General features: G+C 47.9%; 1 protein-coding gene across 5 annotated transcripts in view; it reads left to right on the top strand.

Annotated features, from left to right (window-relative positions):
* The window catches only part of GRN (granulin precursor), a 1,937,406-nt gene that overhangs the window by 1,564,923 nt on the left and 353,174 nt on the right, over positions 1-19,309 (top strand). For all 5 annotated transcript variants that reach the window (XM_078645176.1, XM_078645173.1, XM_078645175.1 and 2 more), the window contains one exon: positions 4,373-4,609. In XM_078645176.1, coding sequence (XP_078501302.1) covers positions 4,373-4,609 — 237 coding nt within the window. The remainder of the gene's footprint in view (positions 1-4,372; positions 4,610-19,309) is intronic.

The following is a 19,309-nucleotide window of genomic DNA, read 5'->3' as shown; positions in this document are numbered from 1 at the left end:
GTATATGTATATATTACCTACTGGCGGTCGCCAGTAGGTATATATAGTTAGGATTTTTTCTCTATGGGATTTTTGAAAATTCTATGTCTAATAACTTTGGCGTTTGTGGACGGAATTGGCTGAAATTTTCAGGAAAATGGCACATTTTGTTTCTGAGCAGCCCCTGAAAATTGGGGGGGGGGTTCGTCCAGAGGGGGTCGAGAAAAAAAGGGGGGTCCCAAAACGTGTTTTTAACATTGAGTTTTCCATAGGGCGGTTGGCCTCACTTTTAGCCCGAACGGCTGAATGGATTTGCACGAAACTTGGCAAAATTGTAGGGACTGGTAGCCCGATGTGCCTTTTGTAGGTCTCAATATATGTGCTACAGTGGATTTTGAGAAATTAACGTTTAAAAAAAGATATATATCTGTAACAGCGGACCGGGCAGCGCTCCAGTTCGCGTACTTTTCGCGCAACGGAGCTTTGTGAAGCGATGCTGATTGGTTCTCCGGCGTCTGTAAACATTCCAAACAGTCCGTAGCGGCCGCCATCTTGTCTCTCGGTAGGATCGAGAGACAAGAGGAGGCCAAAGCGAAGGGGCAAATGACCATAAGGGGGCATAGTAGATCCTCCCTGACCTCTTAGGTTTGATGTACCATTTTGCCAAGTTTGGTGTAATTCCGTTCAGCCATTCAAACTGTAGACTTATCTAAATGAATGATGTAATATGTGACATGATCAGCAGTGGATTGCGGGTGCGCGATATATAGTTAGTGCAACTAACTATATATGGAATTTCAATGGTTTTGTGTGAGTAAAATAAGGTTTTTTAAATGCTAATTCCTAACTATATATGGTCTATAACCTATGGTTTTTTCAGTGAATTTTCAAGGTTTTGTAAATGCTAATTCCTAACTATATATGGTCTATAACCTATGGTTTTTTCAGTGAATATATATATGTGTGTATATGTGTATATATATATATATGTGTGTGTATATGTATGTGTATGTATTTATATGTATTCATTCTCTCTCTATCAGGGGCACGGAGTGCTCTGCCCAGGTCTCCTATCTGAGAAGGGCTATAAAGAGGGTTTTTTCTGCTGCCAATAAAGATGGACACAAATGATTTTTCATCTTTGGTTCATGAATACTTTCCTCCGGAGGCATAGGTTTACTTTGCTCTGGTCCTGGACGAATGCATGGCATTCTTGAACCTTCAGGATGCTCACTTCAGTGTGCCTACCATGCTGTTGTTTTTCGTGATTCATAGTGGGTCAGAACGTTTTCTCCATTCTGCCCTTGGAGCTTACCTCTGCTAACCCAGGTGTTCACGAAGGTGGGGTCATGGCCCATCTTCTAGGTCACTAGTGCATGCCTTCCTGTAGCTACAAGTGGAACTCAAACTCATCCCAGTCAGTCATGGACTACCTGCGAGCTACCATAGCACTACTTTGATTGCTAGGGTTTTCCATCAGCAATTTGAAATTCCCCCCTGGCCAAGGCAGAGGATTCCTTACAGGGCAGGTTTGCATAAGGTAGCATTCAAAGCATTTCTGCTCTGATAGCCAGTCCAGGACATTCAGGATATGATCCTGGTGTCTTGGGCTCAGTCCTGGCATCCGGACCAGGTGGTCTGAGGCTTAGTCTCCAAGCCTTATAATCCGGTGGTGCCTCATGTCCCTTGGCACATGTGGGCTCTGCAGTGAAACCTTCCCCTTCAATGGGCTCGGTGCTAGATGGTGTCTCACGGTCAAAATTTGTGTGAGATGAGGCAGTCTGGGACTCCATGATGGACGAAGAATGCCAACCCAATGTGCGGCAGGCCATTCTCTCTACCCCATCCAGGTGGTGATGGTGGATCAACTCTGAGCTGGGGGGCCCACCAAGACAAGGTGATGCCCTCTGGTCTCTGTTACAACAGGGACACCACATCAACCTTCTGGAGCTGCATGTCCTCTTCCTGGCTCTCATGGTTTTCCCCTCAATCAAAGGCAAGCCTGTGTAGGTTCTGACAAACTACAAAACCCCATGTGCTACTTCAACAAGCAGGGCAGTGTGGGGTAGAGTGCTGTGCCAGGAGACACTAAAACTCTGGTGCTGGGTGCAACTACAAGGGATTCTTTTGAATGCCAATTATCTAGAAGGATACCTGAATATATCTAGGCAGACAAGCTCAGCTTGCGCCATCTATCTGACAAGTGGTGTCTGCACCTTGAGGGTAGTTCAAGACATCTTTGCCCAGTGAGGTTTGCCTTCGGTAGATCTTTTTCCTACTGTAGATGGCTCTCATTTTTTAGCCTTTTGCTCTCAGCAGTTTCTGCTGCAATGTTCCCTGGGAGACTTGTACCTCCTTCTGAGGAAGCCTGGTCTTCTCTGCCCAGTCCCACATCTGTCCTTTCTAACTAGAATTCATGAAGAGGTTCAGGCGGGACTGAGCTTGACTAATCCTGGTAGCTCCTGACTGAGATCGAAGGGTCTGTTATTATAGTCTGAGCATCCGCCCTGCTCAGCTTACTTCTGCGGTAAGAGCTGCTTTCCCAACAACAGGTAGAGTTCTTCACCCAAACCTCCACAATCTGCACCTCCATGGTGCACATGAAGCAGAACTAGCTGAGCAGATACCATCTACATAAGTAGATGGTAGACATCTTGGTAGTTAGCCGTCCCATGTATTCTGGATGATGGACACATTTTTTGGCCAGGTGCAAGTAGTCTGGTCAATCTGCTACAGCTGATGTTTGGTCTGCTTTTGTCTTTGGCCTGACAAGACTTTACCATAGGAGTTTTTTTTAATTTATTTTTTTGCAGAGTTTTATATAGCGCTAACTTGACCCGAATCGGGTATCAGAGCCCTTTACATACCACCAGTTACGTTACATGAGGGGACACATTAATTTTTGTTAGGCACATGTAGATTAAGGGATTTGCCCAGAATAACAGGATGTTCAGCGTCATTGCCGAGATTCGAACCCAGTTCCCCAGATTAGAGGTCGGCTGCCCTAGCCGTTAGGCCTACTCCTCCTAAAAGTTATTTGTTGCCCTCTCTGCATTTTTACTTTTGCCTGATCAGTCCTCCCTGTTTAAGTCACTAGTTATTTTGCCTTTTTAATTTGCACACCTTTTTTGCCTACTCATAACTGTATTTTGAGACTTCTAAGAAGGTCTTTCTCAATGCGATTACTTCAGTGCAGTGCATTATTTAGCTGCAGGTGCTATTAGTGCAACCTCTATATACCACCACCTTTCCAGACAAGTTGATGCTTCAGACTCTGCCATCCTTTCTGCCTAAGGTGATGTCACTCTTACATGTGTGGCATTTTATCACACTCCTCACTTTCTTCTCTGCCACATCCCTCTGAGAGAGAGAAACTTTGCTGGCTCCACCCCAGGAGAGCTTTTAGCATTTTTATTGGTTAACACTTTTTGTGAGGTTTTTTGGTGCTAAGACCGGAAATGCAGTTCAGAAGCCGATCTTGAGCTGAATTGTTCTGTTTAAAAATGTGATATGCCGCACTTGAAAGGGAGCTCACTGAGGCCCTTGTGCACATTCTACCAGCGCTAAGGCCTCCATATGACCTTGACCAGGGGTGTTTCTCTTCTGGGCATCGGCCAGGTGGCTACATAGGCATCTGTCCACATCTTCATTAGCCATTACTGCCTTTACTCCCTGGTGTGCAGAATGGGTCATTTAGTACACAGTTGCTGCAGCTGCAAAACTTTCTAGTTTAAGGTTCCCTTCTTAGACCCTCCACCCTTTGAGATGTACTGCTTTGGTTGAAGTGAGGAATATGGGGTTAGAAGTATCCATGAGAAGAAAGTTACTTACCTGGTCTCTGATTATCTATACCTAGATTTCTCACTTCCTGCCCTCCTCCCTGTTTGATATGGTTGTCTTGTAGGTGTTGACAAGGTTCCACAGTAGATTGTCATGGACACTCATCTGAGGGACTGCTAGGTCATTAACTTATTTGAGTGCAGAGGAATGATATTTATACAGCTCTGCGCCATCTCCTCCAGAGGCTTTGCAAATTATAGAATATTATTCAGTCGGTTCTCTGTCTCCATAGATGAACTCTGGAGGACGTTGTGCTGATATTCCCTTGCTATATATTTGTAATATGCTCTATAGCTGCATGTTTATGTGTAGGTAGGTGCATCTTTGATAGTTTAGATACTGATACCATGAATTTGCGGGGGGTGGAAGTAGGTGTCAAGCTATGGCAGTTGTGGGTACTGAGGGGATTAGCTGCCTAACAGTGACCGTGTGTACGACAAACCGACAGCTGCCAGGTGAATCATATGCATATGAGTAAAGTGGAATTGCTTAGCCAGTGGTATGATTGGCGAGCTGATACTTTTATGCTTAGTTGCTGCTTTTCTTTTTTCAGGCCGTTTGCTGTGAGGATCACGAGCACTGCTGTCCCTCTGGCTATACGTGTGATCCGACCCAAGGGACCTGCACAAAAGATGATCATTCTGTACCATGGCTTACCAAGAAAAAGGCTCTAACTAAGGAAGGTGTACGAAATGTGAAAGTACCATGTGATGTCTCCCACGTCTGTGTTGGAGACAGTACATGCTGCAGAACAACAGTTGGCAACTGGTCCTGCTGCCCCATGTCCCAGGTACTCTTCTAATATGTAGCAATTTCAAATGGTGCTGTTGAATTGTCACTCTGATACGTAGCATACAGTGGTGTCTGCTAACTTCGAGGAGTTGTAGAACAGACGCACACTCACTTCCAGTGGAGAAGTGTGGCTCAATGGTTAGAGCGGCAGACCCTGATGCAGAAGTCTGGCCCGGGACCAGGGTTCAATTCCCGCCTTGGCGGGTCTCGGGCTCAATTTCCTCGGACCTGATAATTCTCACCTCGGTGCCTATTCTAATCATGAGTCGCACTCTGCAACTCTGGGCAATAGCTTGCTTAATCTCCACAATGGCCCCAACAACGCTAGGATGCCTGGCTTCACCTCACAGGAAAAGGCCAGGAAGGGTTCCTCAGTGGTATTCGTACAAGCGCCGAGATGCCTCCGAGTAGTCGTGCGCTATACAAGTGCGTAATTATCATTATCATGATCACTTCCACCCATCCTCAAGCTTGCGCTCTAGCAACAATCCAGTCACAAGTGCACACATGCTCATACCCTTCCGTTCACAAACACACGGACATCACCTGACTCTGATCCTTTTTCAGCATACACATGCACAACTCTCACCCATCCATTCACAGGGGACACACACAACTTACACCCATACATTTACAAGCAGACATTCATAGCTCACACCCATACAGTGAAGAGTACACACATTCACACATCTATTCAAAAACACTAGTACACATACTCTGCGTACTCACACACATCCCTTCACTCTTGCGTACATACTCGTACCCGTACATTCAGAAGTGCACTCACACCTACGCTCACCCATCCATTCACAAGCCGAGATACATGCCCATACGCCTACCCATCTGTTCACAAATATTCATATTCACACATCCACCCATTCTCAAACACACACGCATGCTTACACTCACCCCTTCACAGCACAAATGCGCAAATACACATACATTCTTACATGCACTCACATTCAATAAGGCAATTGCAGGGCAGTGATGTCCGTACCAATGAGTGGTGGGAGGGAGAAGCACAACGGATGAGGACGGAGCTGGAGGCTTCAGTAAAGAAGCCAGAAATGAAAGATCCTACCTCCTCTTTTGACCAACCGGTGACAAAGTTATTTTCTAACTAGTTACAGAGAAGGGTGGGGTCAGTGAGATTTGCTGATCCCACCTCGCTCATTGACGAGTTAGGGAAAGGCGATATGAGGAGTCGCTGATAGGGTCAGCCCAAGGCAATTCAGGGATTAAAACTGAAGCTCAAAGGCCTGACTGTCAGTGACACTCCACCTTGTTGTGAGGGGAAGGATCCTTGGAGGGCTTTGCCGGACTGATTTCAGTGACCTCAGGGCTGTGCCTGACCGTCAATGACCTCAGGGCTGTGACATCTTAAGCCCGGAAATCTTGGCTCGGGCTACCGTGCACCTGTGCATGTAAAGTACCTGGCTGCCTGACTCGGACATGAGTGTCTGTCAGGCTGATCTTTGCTCAGTCTGATACTCCTCATGCTTTGAAAAGGAGGTAGCCCCAGATCCAGTTATTGCTGTGAGCATGTGCATAACTTGTGAATGGTAGTTCCTGATGAAAGGTACAATTCACCTGCAGTGTGCGACCCTAAAGGTTTGGTAGCATGGCACTGTATGTTCATCAACACTTTGTATATGTTTGAAAGTGAGGTGGTTTGGTATTGGCATACATTAGCAGAGTAACAATACTGACAATAAGCAATTGCCCATTATGAAACTACCTGGTCGCAGTAGGCACTGAGTAAACATAAAATGCTAATGGGGGAGGCAAGTTCCTCATGACCAGCCCGATTTTGTCTGATACAATTGTTATTGTAATGCACAACACCCCTTAGAGAATGCTGTATGTTTAGGAAACCCTCAGGCTATAAAGCTGCTTCTAAAATGGCACATGTAGGAAGGTAGGATCCTTCTAGCACAGTTACCCCCCACTTTTTGCTTGGTTTTAGTGTTTTTTTTATCTAGTCTGACTGGGATCCCGCCAATCAGGACCCCAGTCACTGTGCTTTATCCCCGAAATTGACATGGTAAGTACTTTTGTATCGCCACAGTTGGCTACTGGTGTATCCAGGGGTCTCTCGTGGGCTGCAGCATGTATTGTGGCACCTATGGGAGTCCACTTAAACTGTGACTCCTTTATGAGTTGGTGACTTCACCTCTCATGACAGATATGTTTCCTTATATCAGAGGTCACTGCACTTGAAACCTATAAGTCACCCCTATGGCAAGCACTTCAGTCCTGTGGACAGGGTGCTTGGTTATAAGTCCTGCATGAACAGGACACCTCTACAAACCCTGAAGTAGATTCTCCAGGCTTTGCGAGTACAGTGAGCCATTTTGATAAATATAGCGTACATCAGCCATTGCAAAATGTCTAACTACATAGTGGCTGCACCAAACAGCCATGTTTGATATCAAACATGTTTGGATCATACCCCAACACCTATGCCAGTGTTGGAAGTATGATCCCATGTACTGGGCGGCTAATTAGGGTACCGCCCCTGTGCTCCTGGTAGCAGTCTTTCAGGGTGTGCTAGCAAGCTAGTGCTGCTGCCGACCACAGACACAATGTTGCCCTCCCGCTGCTGAGCCAAGCTTGAGCGGGGGGAGGTAGAATAGGTTTCCTGTCACAAGTGTGGCCACCTCCCAGAGAGGACGTAGTGTATTGAGGTGGGGGCGCTTGCCAATGCCACCAGACTGCTTTGAGGGCACATTTGGTGTCCTTCTTACATACTTCAGTTTGAGTGCAAAACTGGACAAAGGACATGGGAGTATCCTCCCCTCTGTCAAGCCCCTCCTCTGTGAGGGACCCTTGAGGAGTTCCAACCATTCCTTTAGGGTACTTAAGGGCGTTACAGTGGGTGGATCCTCAGATTTGTCGTGTCTACTCGGACTTCGTTGGACTTCGACTAAGACTAAACCAAAGAAGACTCCTGCTGCTCCTGGTCTCGCTGTTCAAGTCTTCTTCATTGTCTGTGCTTCTTCCAGGTTCTTCAGCAGACCTGTGGGCGTCAAGGACACCCAAAGTAATCTCTTGGATTGATGGAGTCACTCCCCTGCATGTGCAAGCACTGCAACAAAGCTGACTAGGCTGCTGCTTCTGTCTCCCTATCGACTTCCCGAGTCCTAATAACACAGGTGGTGTTTCTGCAAATCCCTCGAGGCCTGACCAGTCCTCTGCAATTTTGAGTTCAGTATCCCTTGTTTGAACTGCTGAGACCAAACCCCTGTGCACTGCATCGATTTGCTGCTGCCAAGGCTTTCTGGCTCTGCACTCCAGAGATATTCGGGCTACAAGAAGCTCCAGCATCTCTCAAGATAAGTGTTGTCAGTGCATCCTCTGCACTGTGGGCCTTCATCCGTGGTCAGATGCTCGAAGTCCTCTTGCCACTCCTGTGCCTTTGGTCTGGGGTCATCCTGAGGGTCTTCTCCTGCTTCAGTGGGCTTCCCTGCTCGCTCGGGCCTGCTCCTACTCTCCTGCTGTTGGTGGGTACCTTGGACCTTGCTGGTCCTAATGTTGATCCTTCTACGTTTTCCATGCCATTTGCGGCTACCAAGGCTTGTTGGTGCTCCCGCCAGACACCAACCTCTTGTCACAGATATCTGACGTGGGACAGCTTGTGTACCGTTTCTTTTCTTCCTCTGCGTCACCTGGTCCTCACAGCTGCAGCAACCAGTTCAGCGTCGACTCTTCAGGACCTCCCAACATCTGCGGGCATTGTATTCGTGCCTCCTGGTCACCTCCGATTTGCATAGACTGTCCCCTCTGCTTGCATGTTCTTCACTTCCAGAATCCACCTTTGGATTCCACCGAACTCCGTCCTGAGCTTCTTCAGGGGCACTTTCTTATAAGTCTTCCATTCTCGTGTACGGAGGCTTCCAACGTCTCTTCACCCTTATGCACCTGGCTTCCCTGGTGTGGTTAACTTTGTTCCCAAGGCTTCCACGGGTGGGGGGTGGGGGGTGGGGGGAGGAGGGCTCTCCATCCTTCTGTCCTCCAAGGGAATTCTTTAGGGTCCTTTGGGAAAGGTTCTTCTCCTGCAAAACTTTAAGAGCGACTTCTCTATTGACTTCCATTTGGCACATGGCTGTGTTCCCCCTCCAGCCTCTATGGGACTCCTGGGTTCTCTCCTTGGGTAGTTACTTGGGTCACGGGGTCTTCTGGTCCAAGTCCCACCTCCTTTACAGTTCGCATTCCACTTTCTTAGAATATGGTTCGATCACCCCCTGGAGAACACTGTATTTTGTGCTGCTTACCTAATTGCATTTGAAGTATTCTTGTGTATTGGGCTGATATCTCCGGGTAGTGAGTGCTGTGTATTAAGTAGAAGTATTTTTTTATAAATACTTTGTTGTAAGGTGCACGCACCATATACTAAGCCAGCCTCCTGCAGCTTATCTTTAAAGGGAATAGAAATGTAAGTCAATGCTTGGGCTTTCACTGAAATGAGTGATATTGAATCAAAACACTCTCTTCCCCTGCAACCTCCCTTACTCCGTTTTTGAAGCTTTCCATCTTGTAATTCTTCTCTCCCTACGTATTTATGCTTTGATTTTGTGTGCCCCTCTCCAATTTAAATTTGTTGAAGGTAAAACTCTCGAAATAGAGAGCTAATTCTCCTCTGTCCTCGAAGTTCTTCTGCTTGCTGAAGTAAATGTTTTAATTCTGATCAGTTAAACAACTAGTGGAGTGTAAAAATGATATGAAGGCACTAAGCAAGAACCTAGGAGTTTGCAGTATGTACTGTTATATATCGCATTTCTCTTCACAGTTTTGCCATCTATTGTTGAGTGAGGACATTTGCAAGTTGTTCTTCTATAGAATATCTTGGGACTTCTCCCGCAAGGCACTAGTACAAAGACTCCACCTTGGATTGTTTTCTCCCATTGTTCATGCACATTCTTGTCCAGCTATATCCTGGACCCATTTAACATCAGTTATAGGAAAACCAACATAGGGCTTCGAAGGACTCATCCCCACTGTTGGCACTTTGAATTTGACTCTGACTGGAGGGAGTTTTGTCAAGGATCAGGTTGTAGGAGAATGACTTTGGGATGATGGAAAGGCAGAGATTGGTAAAAGGTTCCTGCAGACGACCTACTGTATAAATCTAGAGCCATGTCTTGGCAGATTTCCTTTTAGCACCTTTGCTCACAAACAAGCCTTTGTACAGGCCACAGGTGATGCAGGTCCTGACAAAGAAAGGTGGAAGATTGATCGTATACCCACAGAGTTAGCAATGTTCCAATTGTTGCTGCCACCATAGCAAAACATTTACAACTGCATCAAAGTATAGCAGATACCGTTGGGAAGATATGGGCACCTCACCAAGTACCTTCTAGAGACTTATAGAAAAAAACGAGGCAAGCAGCCAGATGGGAAGAATGTCTAGAAGGCTGCTGTTCATTGTTCCTTCTGATGCACCTGACACTGCATCAAGGAAACTAAACACCAACATAACCCCTAAGAGTATTGGGGTTCAGGCTTGATTCATGGTCTGTTAATGTTTCCAATTAATGTTCTATTTAGTGTGACGCATCTCTTTGAACTGCTAGTAGACCAGATGCTGAAGCCAATTAAAACAGTGTTAAAGCAATGGGAATACCCAAGATGTAAATGACAAAACGTAGGTTTTGGCTTCAACAATGCACAGGAGTGAAAAGACTGCCACGTCGGCCAGGCTATTAGCAGCACCAGTCTTATCAGGTGGCACAGACTTGAGATGGGGAGAATTTCATGCAAATGGTAGTGGAAGAAGTAGAGGTGGTTGTGGAAAGCTTGCCTCGATGTCCACTGACTTGTTTGTGATCCCCTTTGATCATGCAACACATGTTGAGGAAAGAATTGGGTTATTCCTTCCACACTCAAAGGAAAGCATATCAGATAAGAGGGTCCTCTTGTCTGGCACATCTCCTGCTACCTCTGATTTGTGGTAAATTGACAACACTGCCAGTTCAAGGTACTCTTCTTTGGGCTACCACAGCCCCAGCAGTATTTACAAAATGTCTAATAGTGGTGGCAGCGCGTACTTCCTTCACTGCTGTTGATGTGTTTCCATATTTGGATAATTGACTTAGAGCAGCAGCCATCAGCAATGTATAAAACACACACACAGGCTGCAGTGTCACTCCTATATAGGTGAGTGTTCACACTATATGCCAAGAAATCCCATGTCATTCTCTAGCAAATGTAGCAATTTCTGGGATCATATTTAAGTGCTGTGACAGGGAAAGCCTAACCACATCATTTGAGGGTGCCTCTTTTTCAGCAATTATGTCCTGTCACTGTAAAAAAAAGTAATTAAACTGTTGAGGTAGATGGCCTAATGCATAACTTTTGTACCATATTCACATCTGCAAATGTGCCCACTTTAACAGTGGCTAGTGAAGCAGTGGTCACAAGCAGCAAAACAATGGGAAGATCTAGTATTGGTGGAGTCTAGAATTCCACACAGTGACAATTTTGGCCAGATAAATGTCAGAAACAGACAACCACAGCATTTGTCTAAGGTGCCTTGGCTCTAAGTATGACTGGCAGTGTCTGTCTTGCACCAAGATGAACAAGGCAGCCATCCATACCTGGGAAGCTAAACTCACTGATGCGTCGAAGAAGTGCAAGTCCAAAAATGGTCACAAAAAGTCAAAACATGGGTCTCCGTCGTCTGGCCATTAAGAGTCACACAATGCTCCAGACACTGCTAGCCAACTGAGTCATTCTCCCTCCACGGAACAGATTGTAACATCAGTCCTGCTTTAAAGTGCCTTCTAACTCTGTGGATGTGAGTGATGAGGGTTGCTCCAGTTGGTTTACCGTTGGCAGATCCATCCTCTACACCAACTGTGCTCCTCAACCTTGGACGGTAGCCGACCCCTTTCCCTTCTTCAGCACCACTGGCTCCAGCCTCAGCGATGCATACAGTCCATTCCTTGGTGCCATGCACTGCACCACAACCAAAGCTCTGGCTCTAGTGCCGATGCCGATGCTGATACTGGTACCTGAAGCGGATAGTTTTATCAAACCCAGAGACCCACGCCTCACCCTCCAGAACTTGATAGTTTGCCCATTCAGGACCATGCAACTACGCCCAACAATACGATGTTGGGAGTGATGACTGAGAGTACGATGATGACCAAAAGGACTATGGCAGTCTCATTGACCTCCAGAAGGCCAGTTGTCTGGACAGTTTGCCAGACATTGGCCTTTCCTCACCAAATCCAACTGTGGCCTCTACGGAGTCCGCTTCCTTCTCTACAGTCATTCGGAGAACGGTGGAGATACTTGACCTCACCTTACCCACTCGAAGTCAAGAGTAAGGTCCTCAATCCAACATAGACCAGCGAATAACCTCACCTCCTGTTAAAGGAGGCCCTGATGGATACTCTGGTGGACACCTGGGCAAAACCAGGAGCTTGCCCTCCAGTTAATAGGCCGATGGCAAGACTGCACAAGCCTGCCCCCATAGACCCGGACTTCCTGCTACAACACCCCACTCTGGGGATCTTAGTGGGCCAAGCATCTGCTACTCATTTAAACCCTAGTGCATTCCTTGCCACTCCCTCTGGCACTGTATCCAAGAGTATAGAGGTATTTGCTAAAGGAATGTTCTCCTCAACCAGTCTTGCCCTACATCTCTGAATACAACATGCTTCCTGGGCAGATATTTGCATGTAGTATGGGACGAAGTGGTGGACATCTTTCCAGCTGCTCTTGTCAACACCCATCTAAACTTACAGCGACTGGTCTTAAGCAAGATGCAGAGAAATATTCAATGAAATCCAATCTAGACTCTACTTATTGTCCGGGTAGGACGGTCGGCCTTATGCGGATTAGCTTCCCGTGTTTGTCATTGGATGTTCAGCTGTCCCTTATTGACATGCCTTTTGACGACTCCAGGCTGTTTGCAGCCCTCAAGTGTTTTATTGAGAGTAAGGCCACTGACCGCTCTCTGGGGTAGCTCCAGCAGTTCCCCAAGCAGCAACACCCCTTTTACAGCTTTGGAAGTATCTACTGGCAGAGGCAGAATGTACCTCAGCAAAAATAGGCCTTTCACCTTTCTGGGTAGAGATAAGGAATCACAACCAGACCATCCAAGCCCCCAGGGTAACAAACGACACCAAATCCTCCCCCAGCAGCAGATGCAAAACCTCTTTAAATCGCCCTCTGAAGTTCCTGATTACCTGGTAGCTCGGTAGAAGACATCACTTTTAACCTACCCGGATGGAGGAACATCCCGTCCAATCAAAAGATGCTTCAGATTACACAACACTGATTCTGTCTACCTTTTCTGTCTTCACTCCTCTTTCCCCCACAAACCACCCACATTACAACAACTCAGAGGGCCGCTTGTCCATACTGCGCAGAGAAGTTAATGCTTTCTTGACCAAGGGAGATACAGCCAGCGCGAGCATCTGAAATCAGGACTGGTTATTACTCCTGCTACTTTCCGGTGATGAAAAATTACAAAGTCCTTTGTCCCATCCTCTGTCTGCTCCTTGAGCTTCTTCCTCCGAAGGACACGTTCAAAATGCTCCCCTATCCTAAGTGCTGTCTGTCCTGGATCCAGTAGACTTGGACTTGCAAGATGCACATTTTTTACATTGCACACATTGGAGTTCCTAAGGCGGATCTCACTCAGAGAAGCCTTCTGCCTGCATTGGTGTCAGGACTCCTGTATGCTTTTCCACCCCTCCCTCTTCTGCGATGAGTGCTGTAGAAAAAATCAAGGAGGATTGAGCCAAGTCCGTCACAATTTTTAGCTTTTGATCTACGCCCATTTTCCCAAACACCCCCAAAAACGGATGGATGCCTAGCTGCTAGGATGGCAGCAATCTACTACAAATATTTACGCAGGAGGCTGGGATAAATTTGTTGTTTGGTATTCCTTCCGAGACCTACAACCACTCAATGCACAGTTATTGGATGTTCTTCTGTTTTGTTTGTCCGTAGCCCAGCAAGGCCTTCCTGTGGCAACTGTTAAAGGTTATCTTTCGGTCTTCTTAAATTTACCAGATCAGCCATAATTCTTCAAATCACCTTTTGTGGTGCGTTCTTTGAAGGGGCTGATCCACATGTTCCCCTCAACTGTTTGTGATGCTGCAGTGAGACCTACATTTGATACTCCATTACCTAACACGTACCCCCTTTTAAACTAATGCACAGCTGTCCTCTTTGCTTACTACACATTGCTATAACATTGGCCAGCCAAGTGCGTGAAATCCAGACATGGTGTATGGTGACACAACAAACATCTTTCTTTTCAGACAAATTGGTCCTCTTAACAAAAGCAGCATTCCTTCTTAAAGGTAGTCCCACCCTTCCACATAAGGCAGTTTATCACCTTGCAGACTCTTTATGCACCGCCTCACCTTCCAAAAAAAAAGCGGCTCCATCGTTCTAACCCTCAAAGGGACCTCAGCTTCAATGTGGATCGGACCAGATAATAAGATAGACAACTTTTTCTTTTCCCTGGAGCAAAGAAGGGCAAAGTGACACAGAAGAGAACCATCTAACATGGATTGCGTGATGCATCAAGATGTATGTGGTAAAACAACCTGCATAAAGCGAGTGCTGTCAATCTTATAGAGCAACGTCACCCCTCCACAAGGTAACGAAGCACTACTGTATGGATTGCTACGTCTGACGGTAAGTGCACTTCACCCAATCTATCCTGTAGGATTTCCTGGTCTGAGCCATCCCCAGACCCACCACCTGGTGTGTTAATTCTTTGGTATCTATTCACATGATGAGGCATCTGCAGTTTGAAGTCTCTATTAGAAGAGCAAGTTACTTACCTTTTGCAACTCCTTTTCTGGTACAAACTATCTAAACGCAGATTCCTCACCGATCCACCCGCCTTCCCGTTCTGTAGAATAGACTCATACAGTCGATTAAAAAAGATACTAATGTGGGTGTTAGACCTGGTACGATTGGCGTGAGTCTCCCTTCCATTTTTCACTCTTGTCTCCTCTGTTTTTGATATGTTTTTGCTGGTTAGATGCTTTGGGCACTGTGCCACTGCTATTCAGTGCCACAGTGCAAGTGCTCCTGATTGTACATTATTGTAATGGATTAGTGATTCCATGATTGGCTTATTTGATTTACTTGTCAGAGCCTAGTACAGTGCACCATGTGTCCCCAGGGCCTGTAGATCAAATGCTGCTAGTGGGCTTGCAGCACTGATTGTGCCAACCACAGAAGCAACTTGTAAAGTGTCTCAGGCCTGCCATTGCAGAGCCTGTGTGCAGTCTAGTGCTGCCATGTCGACTTGGTAAGTGTAACCAGGGCCAGACTGGGAATCCGAACCGGCCCCGGCAAAGTGCTCGCTGGCCCCCGGGGGGAGGTCTGAGCTCTTTGCCGGGGCCGGTTTTCGGCCGATTTTGTTGCAGGTCCGATTTTGCAGCTATGCTGCATAAATAGCCCTGTAGCAAAACCGGCCCTCTGGGGCCTAAAACCGGCCCCCACCCGTGCAGCGCACCAGGGGATTGCCCCGTGCCCGCAATGGCCAGCCCGGGCCGGAGTGTAACTACTTACCAATCCCTAACCCTTCCCTTTTCTACACGTTAGCCACCCCTAAGGTAGGTCCTAGGGCAGGGTGCATTGTATGTGAAAGGGAGGACATGCCCTGGTGTGTGTAGCATGTCCTGATAGTGAATTACAGCCCATTTCATTTTTCACAATTGCAAGGCTACCGGACCCCATAGGCCAAAATGGGCAGTTTGATTATAACATCTTATAATCCTAACTGCCCCAGCGAGCATGGTAGAAAAACGAATTTAGTATGCCTGAACTCAGAATGAAAAAATACTTCTTTTAGTAAAGTTGGTTGTAACATTCTGTGTTTGAAAATATCACTTTTAGAAAGTAGGTAATCTCTTGCGTAAACCATGCAGCCTGCCTCTGCTAGGTTGTGTTTTGCACATCTGGTTTGAGAGTGACAGGGATGAGGGGGCTCCAGGTGGCAGTGTGAGTCCACACTAGGCTGAATAGACCGATCTGCATTGGGAGCGGTGGGAGGAGAAGCGCCGGGGCCAGATTGGTGTATGAGTACTTTTGAGGAGCTCCTTGATTTGTTTGCATGGGAGCACTTGTCAGGTAATTGTTTTCCAGAGCTACGCAGCACCTTATTGATAGCAAGCTAACTAACCCCTGGAAGCTTGCTGAGGAGGCGGACTTTTGGGTGAGTACCCGGGTCCACAAGGTCATGTGGTAGACTCTGCCAAGGGTGGGCAGGGTCCCCAGTAGAAGAGTGGGGGGAACAAGGGTAAACTGAGGGAGTTCCAGAAAGGGCCCCAAAGTATTTCCCCATGGAACCAAGGTAGGAGTTCCCCGCCTCCCCCTGAGAAGTCAAAACCCCTACAGGTAAACCTGTTCACAGGGAAACACCTACATGCTTTCAGTGAAAGCAAGTGGGGCACTGTTGGTATTATCCCCAGTGTCCCCAGAAGGACCACAATGCACCATCCTGTGTACCACCCTGTCAAATGGCAAGTGTAGTCCTGGGAGGGGAGGAGAAGGGTGCCCAAGCTGTGTGGGGTCCCGCAGAAATGCCCCTAGTCTCTTTAGGAGATTGTGAGATGGGTCCTAGGACCCAGCTGCCTGATGACACTAAAAAATACAGGTAGTTGGTGACCAGCAATGGCCATAGGGTGGAGGGTCTGAGAAACACTGGGGCCAGTGTGGCAACTGTCAGTTGTCAGCTGGTGTCTCAGGAGCAGGTGATTCCCCCATGCATTCTTCTCTGTAGTTGCCATGGACCACTCAGAGAGCCACTGTGAGGTGGCCCAGGTTCACTTTGAGTGGGGGGGGTTCCTCAGGTACTCCCCAAGTAGCTGGGTGGCCAACCAAGCCTGTGGATTGTCTGTTGGGCAATGATTTAGAGAGCTCCCCTTGGGCTAAGGTGGAGAAGTCTCATTTAGAGATGTTGGGTCTGCCTGAGTGGGTGTGTGTGACCACTCTGTCTACGGCAGCCAATAAGGGTGTTCAAGAGGTACTGCAGCCTGAAGGTATCGCCCAGCTCCCTGCTGTAAAGAGAAGAGGTAGTGGGCATGGGAAACCAGCTCCCATAGTTCCCACGGTCCAGGAGGAGGCAGACCTTGAGGGGGATGCCCTAAAACCTACAGAGGGACTTGCCTGAGCGGACCCATTGGCAGCAAGAAGGAGGACCCTCCAGGGAGGAATTCTGTGCAGAGCGAAGTGCGCTTCTCTTGTGGGTTTGCCGCAACAGGCCACAAACCAGGCAGCAGGTGGACAGTCTGGTTTACATTGGATCTACTGGGAGAATGACCTCCTGTATAGCAAGGCCAAGGCTGCTCAGCCTGGGTCAGCCCGTGTGCTGGTGGTGCCCCAGGACTTCTGAACCTTCCTACTGGGTTTTGTTTATGATGTACCTTTAGCTGGACATCTGGGGCAGGATAAGACCTGTGAAATGCTTGTCACCCTCTTTTATTGGCCCCAGATACGCAAGAGTTCAGACACTCATTGTAGGACTTCTCAAATTTGCCAGGCAAGTCAGAAGAGAGAGTAAGCACAAGGATCCTCTCCAGCCCTTCCCTGTGGTCAGCACTCCCTTTGAAAGGGTGGACATTGACATTGTAGGGCCTCTGGACCCCAAGACAGCCATGGGCAACAGGTTTATCCTGGTCTTGGTGGACCATGCTACCCGGTACCCAGAAGCCATCCTGCTCAGGGCAGTGACGGCCCCCGTGGTGGGACATGTACTGATGGGGATTTTCTCCTGTGTGGGGTTCCCCAGAGAGGTGGTGTCAGACCTTGCTACAAACTTCATTTCTAAGTATATGAAGTCCTTGTGGCAGGAGTGTGGAGTAACTTATAAGTTCACCAGTCCTTACCACCCCCAAGGTAATGGGCTGGTTGAGAGATGCAACCGGACCCTCAGAGGCATGATTATGGGTCTTGAGGAACCTATGAGGCATAAGTGGGACGTCCTCTTGCCATGCCTTCTCTTTGCTTACCCTGTGGTTACACAGAAGTCCTTAGGGTTCAGTCCCTTTGAACTGCTATATGGACACCCGGTAAGAGGACCTCTGAGTCTGGTTAAGGAAGGCTGGGAGAAATCTCCCAGGAAACCTCCCCAGGATGTATATCGCTACATGCTGGCCTTCAGGAACCAGACTAGGTGATTCAGACATCTCGCTCAGGCGAATCTGGAAGCCAGCCAGGAAGAGATGAAGCGGTGGTATGATCCGAATGCCACTCTGAGCTTCAACCTGGTCCGAAAGTTTGGGTCATGGCCCCAGTGGAGCCCTGCGTGCTCCAGGATAAGTGGACCGAACCATTTGAGGTGGTGGAGCGCAAGAGTGATGTCACCTACTTGGTGAACTTGCGGTCTCCCAGGAACCCCTTGCGGGTCCTGCATGTTAACCGCTTGAAGCCCAACTTAGAGAGGTCCAAAGTGGGCATGCTCCTAGCAACAGATGCTGGAACGGAGGAGGAGACTGAGCCTCTTCCTGACTTCCTGTCTGCAACAGAGGAAGATGGGTCAGTGGATGGTGTAAACCTCTCTTCCACCCTGACCCCTGAGCGGCAGAATGATTGTCACCAACTGTTGGGACAATTCTCTGATTTGTTCTCCCTGGTTCCTGGTGTCACTGAGTGGTGTATCCATGATGTAGACACTATAGACAGACCTCCTGTTAAGCACAAGCCTTACAGAGTGACTGACCGGGTCAGAGCTTACATCAAGGAGGAGGTCTCCAAGATGTTTGCCTTAAGGGTGATTGAGTCCTCTAACAGCCCTTGGGCCAGCCCAGTGGTCTTGGTCCCAAAGGCTGCCGTGCCTGGTGTGACACCCGAACCCCGGTTCTGTGTGGACTACCGAGGACTCAATTCAGTCGCCAAGACTGACGCGCATCCCATCCGCAGAGCTGGTGAGCTTATTGATTATTGATCGGCCGTTGCACGGTACCGCAGCACATTTGATTTGATGTCTGGGTACTGGCAGATGACCTTGACTGATGGGGCCAAAGAGGTCAGCTTTCTCCACACCAGATGGGCACTACCAATTCTGGGTTATGCCCTTTGGGATGAAGAATGCCCCTGCCACCTTTCAGAGGTTGGTCATCCAGGTGTTGGCTGGACGGGAAGATTTCAGTGCTGCTTACCTGGATGACATTGCAGTGTTCAGCGCCAGTTTGGAAGAACATCTACGCCACCTCTGGAAAGTGTTGATGGCGCTGCGCAGAGCAGGCCTCACGATCAAGGCGAGTAAATGCCAGATCTGGCAGGGTTCCGTGGTGTACTTGGGGCACCAGGTAAGAAGCGGCCATGTGGCGCCCCTACAACCCAAGATTGATATCATCCTGGCATGGTAACCCCAATACCCAAACACAGGTGAGAGCCTTTTTAGGACTCGCAGGGTACTACATGAGGTTTGTCAAGGGGTATGGCAATATTGTTGCACCTTGGACTGAGCTGACTTCCAGGAAGCAGCCCAAGAAATTGAACTGGACTGACACCTGTCAGAAAGCTTTTGACGCCCTGAAGGCTGCCATGTGCACAGCACCCGTGCTTCAGGCACCCAACTTCTCAAAGGAATTCATTGTCCAAACAGACGCTTCAGAGCATGGTGTGGGGGCTGTGCTTTCACAGATCAATGGGGAGGGCTTAGACCTACCTGTAGCCTTCATCAGTAGGAGGTTACTTCCACAGGAACAGAGGTGGA

This window comes from Lissotriton helveticus, chromosome 5_1 (genome assembly GCF_964261635.1).
Source record: "Lissotriton helveticus chromosome 5_1, aLisHel1.1, whole genome shotgun sequence".
NCBI lineage: Eukaryota > Metazoa > Chordata > Amphibia > Caudata > Salamandridae > Lissotriton > Lissotriton helveticus.
Note: the sequence above shows the minus strand (reverse complement) of the source record. Positions and strands in the feature narration are given on the sequence as shown.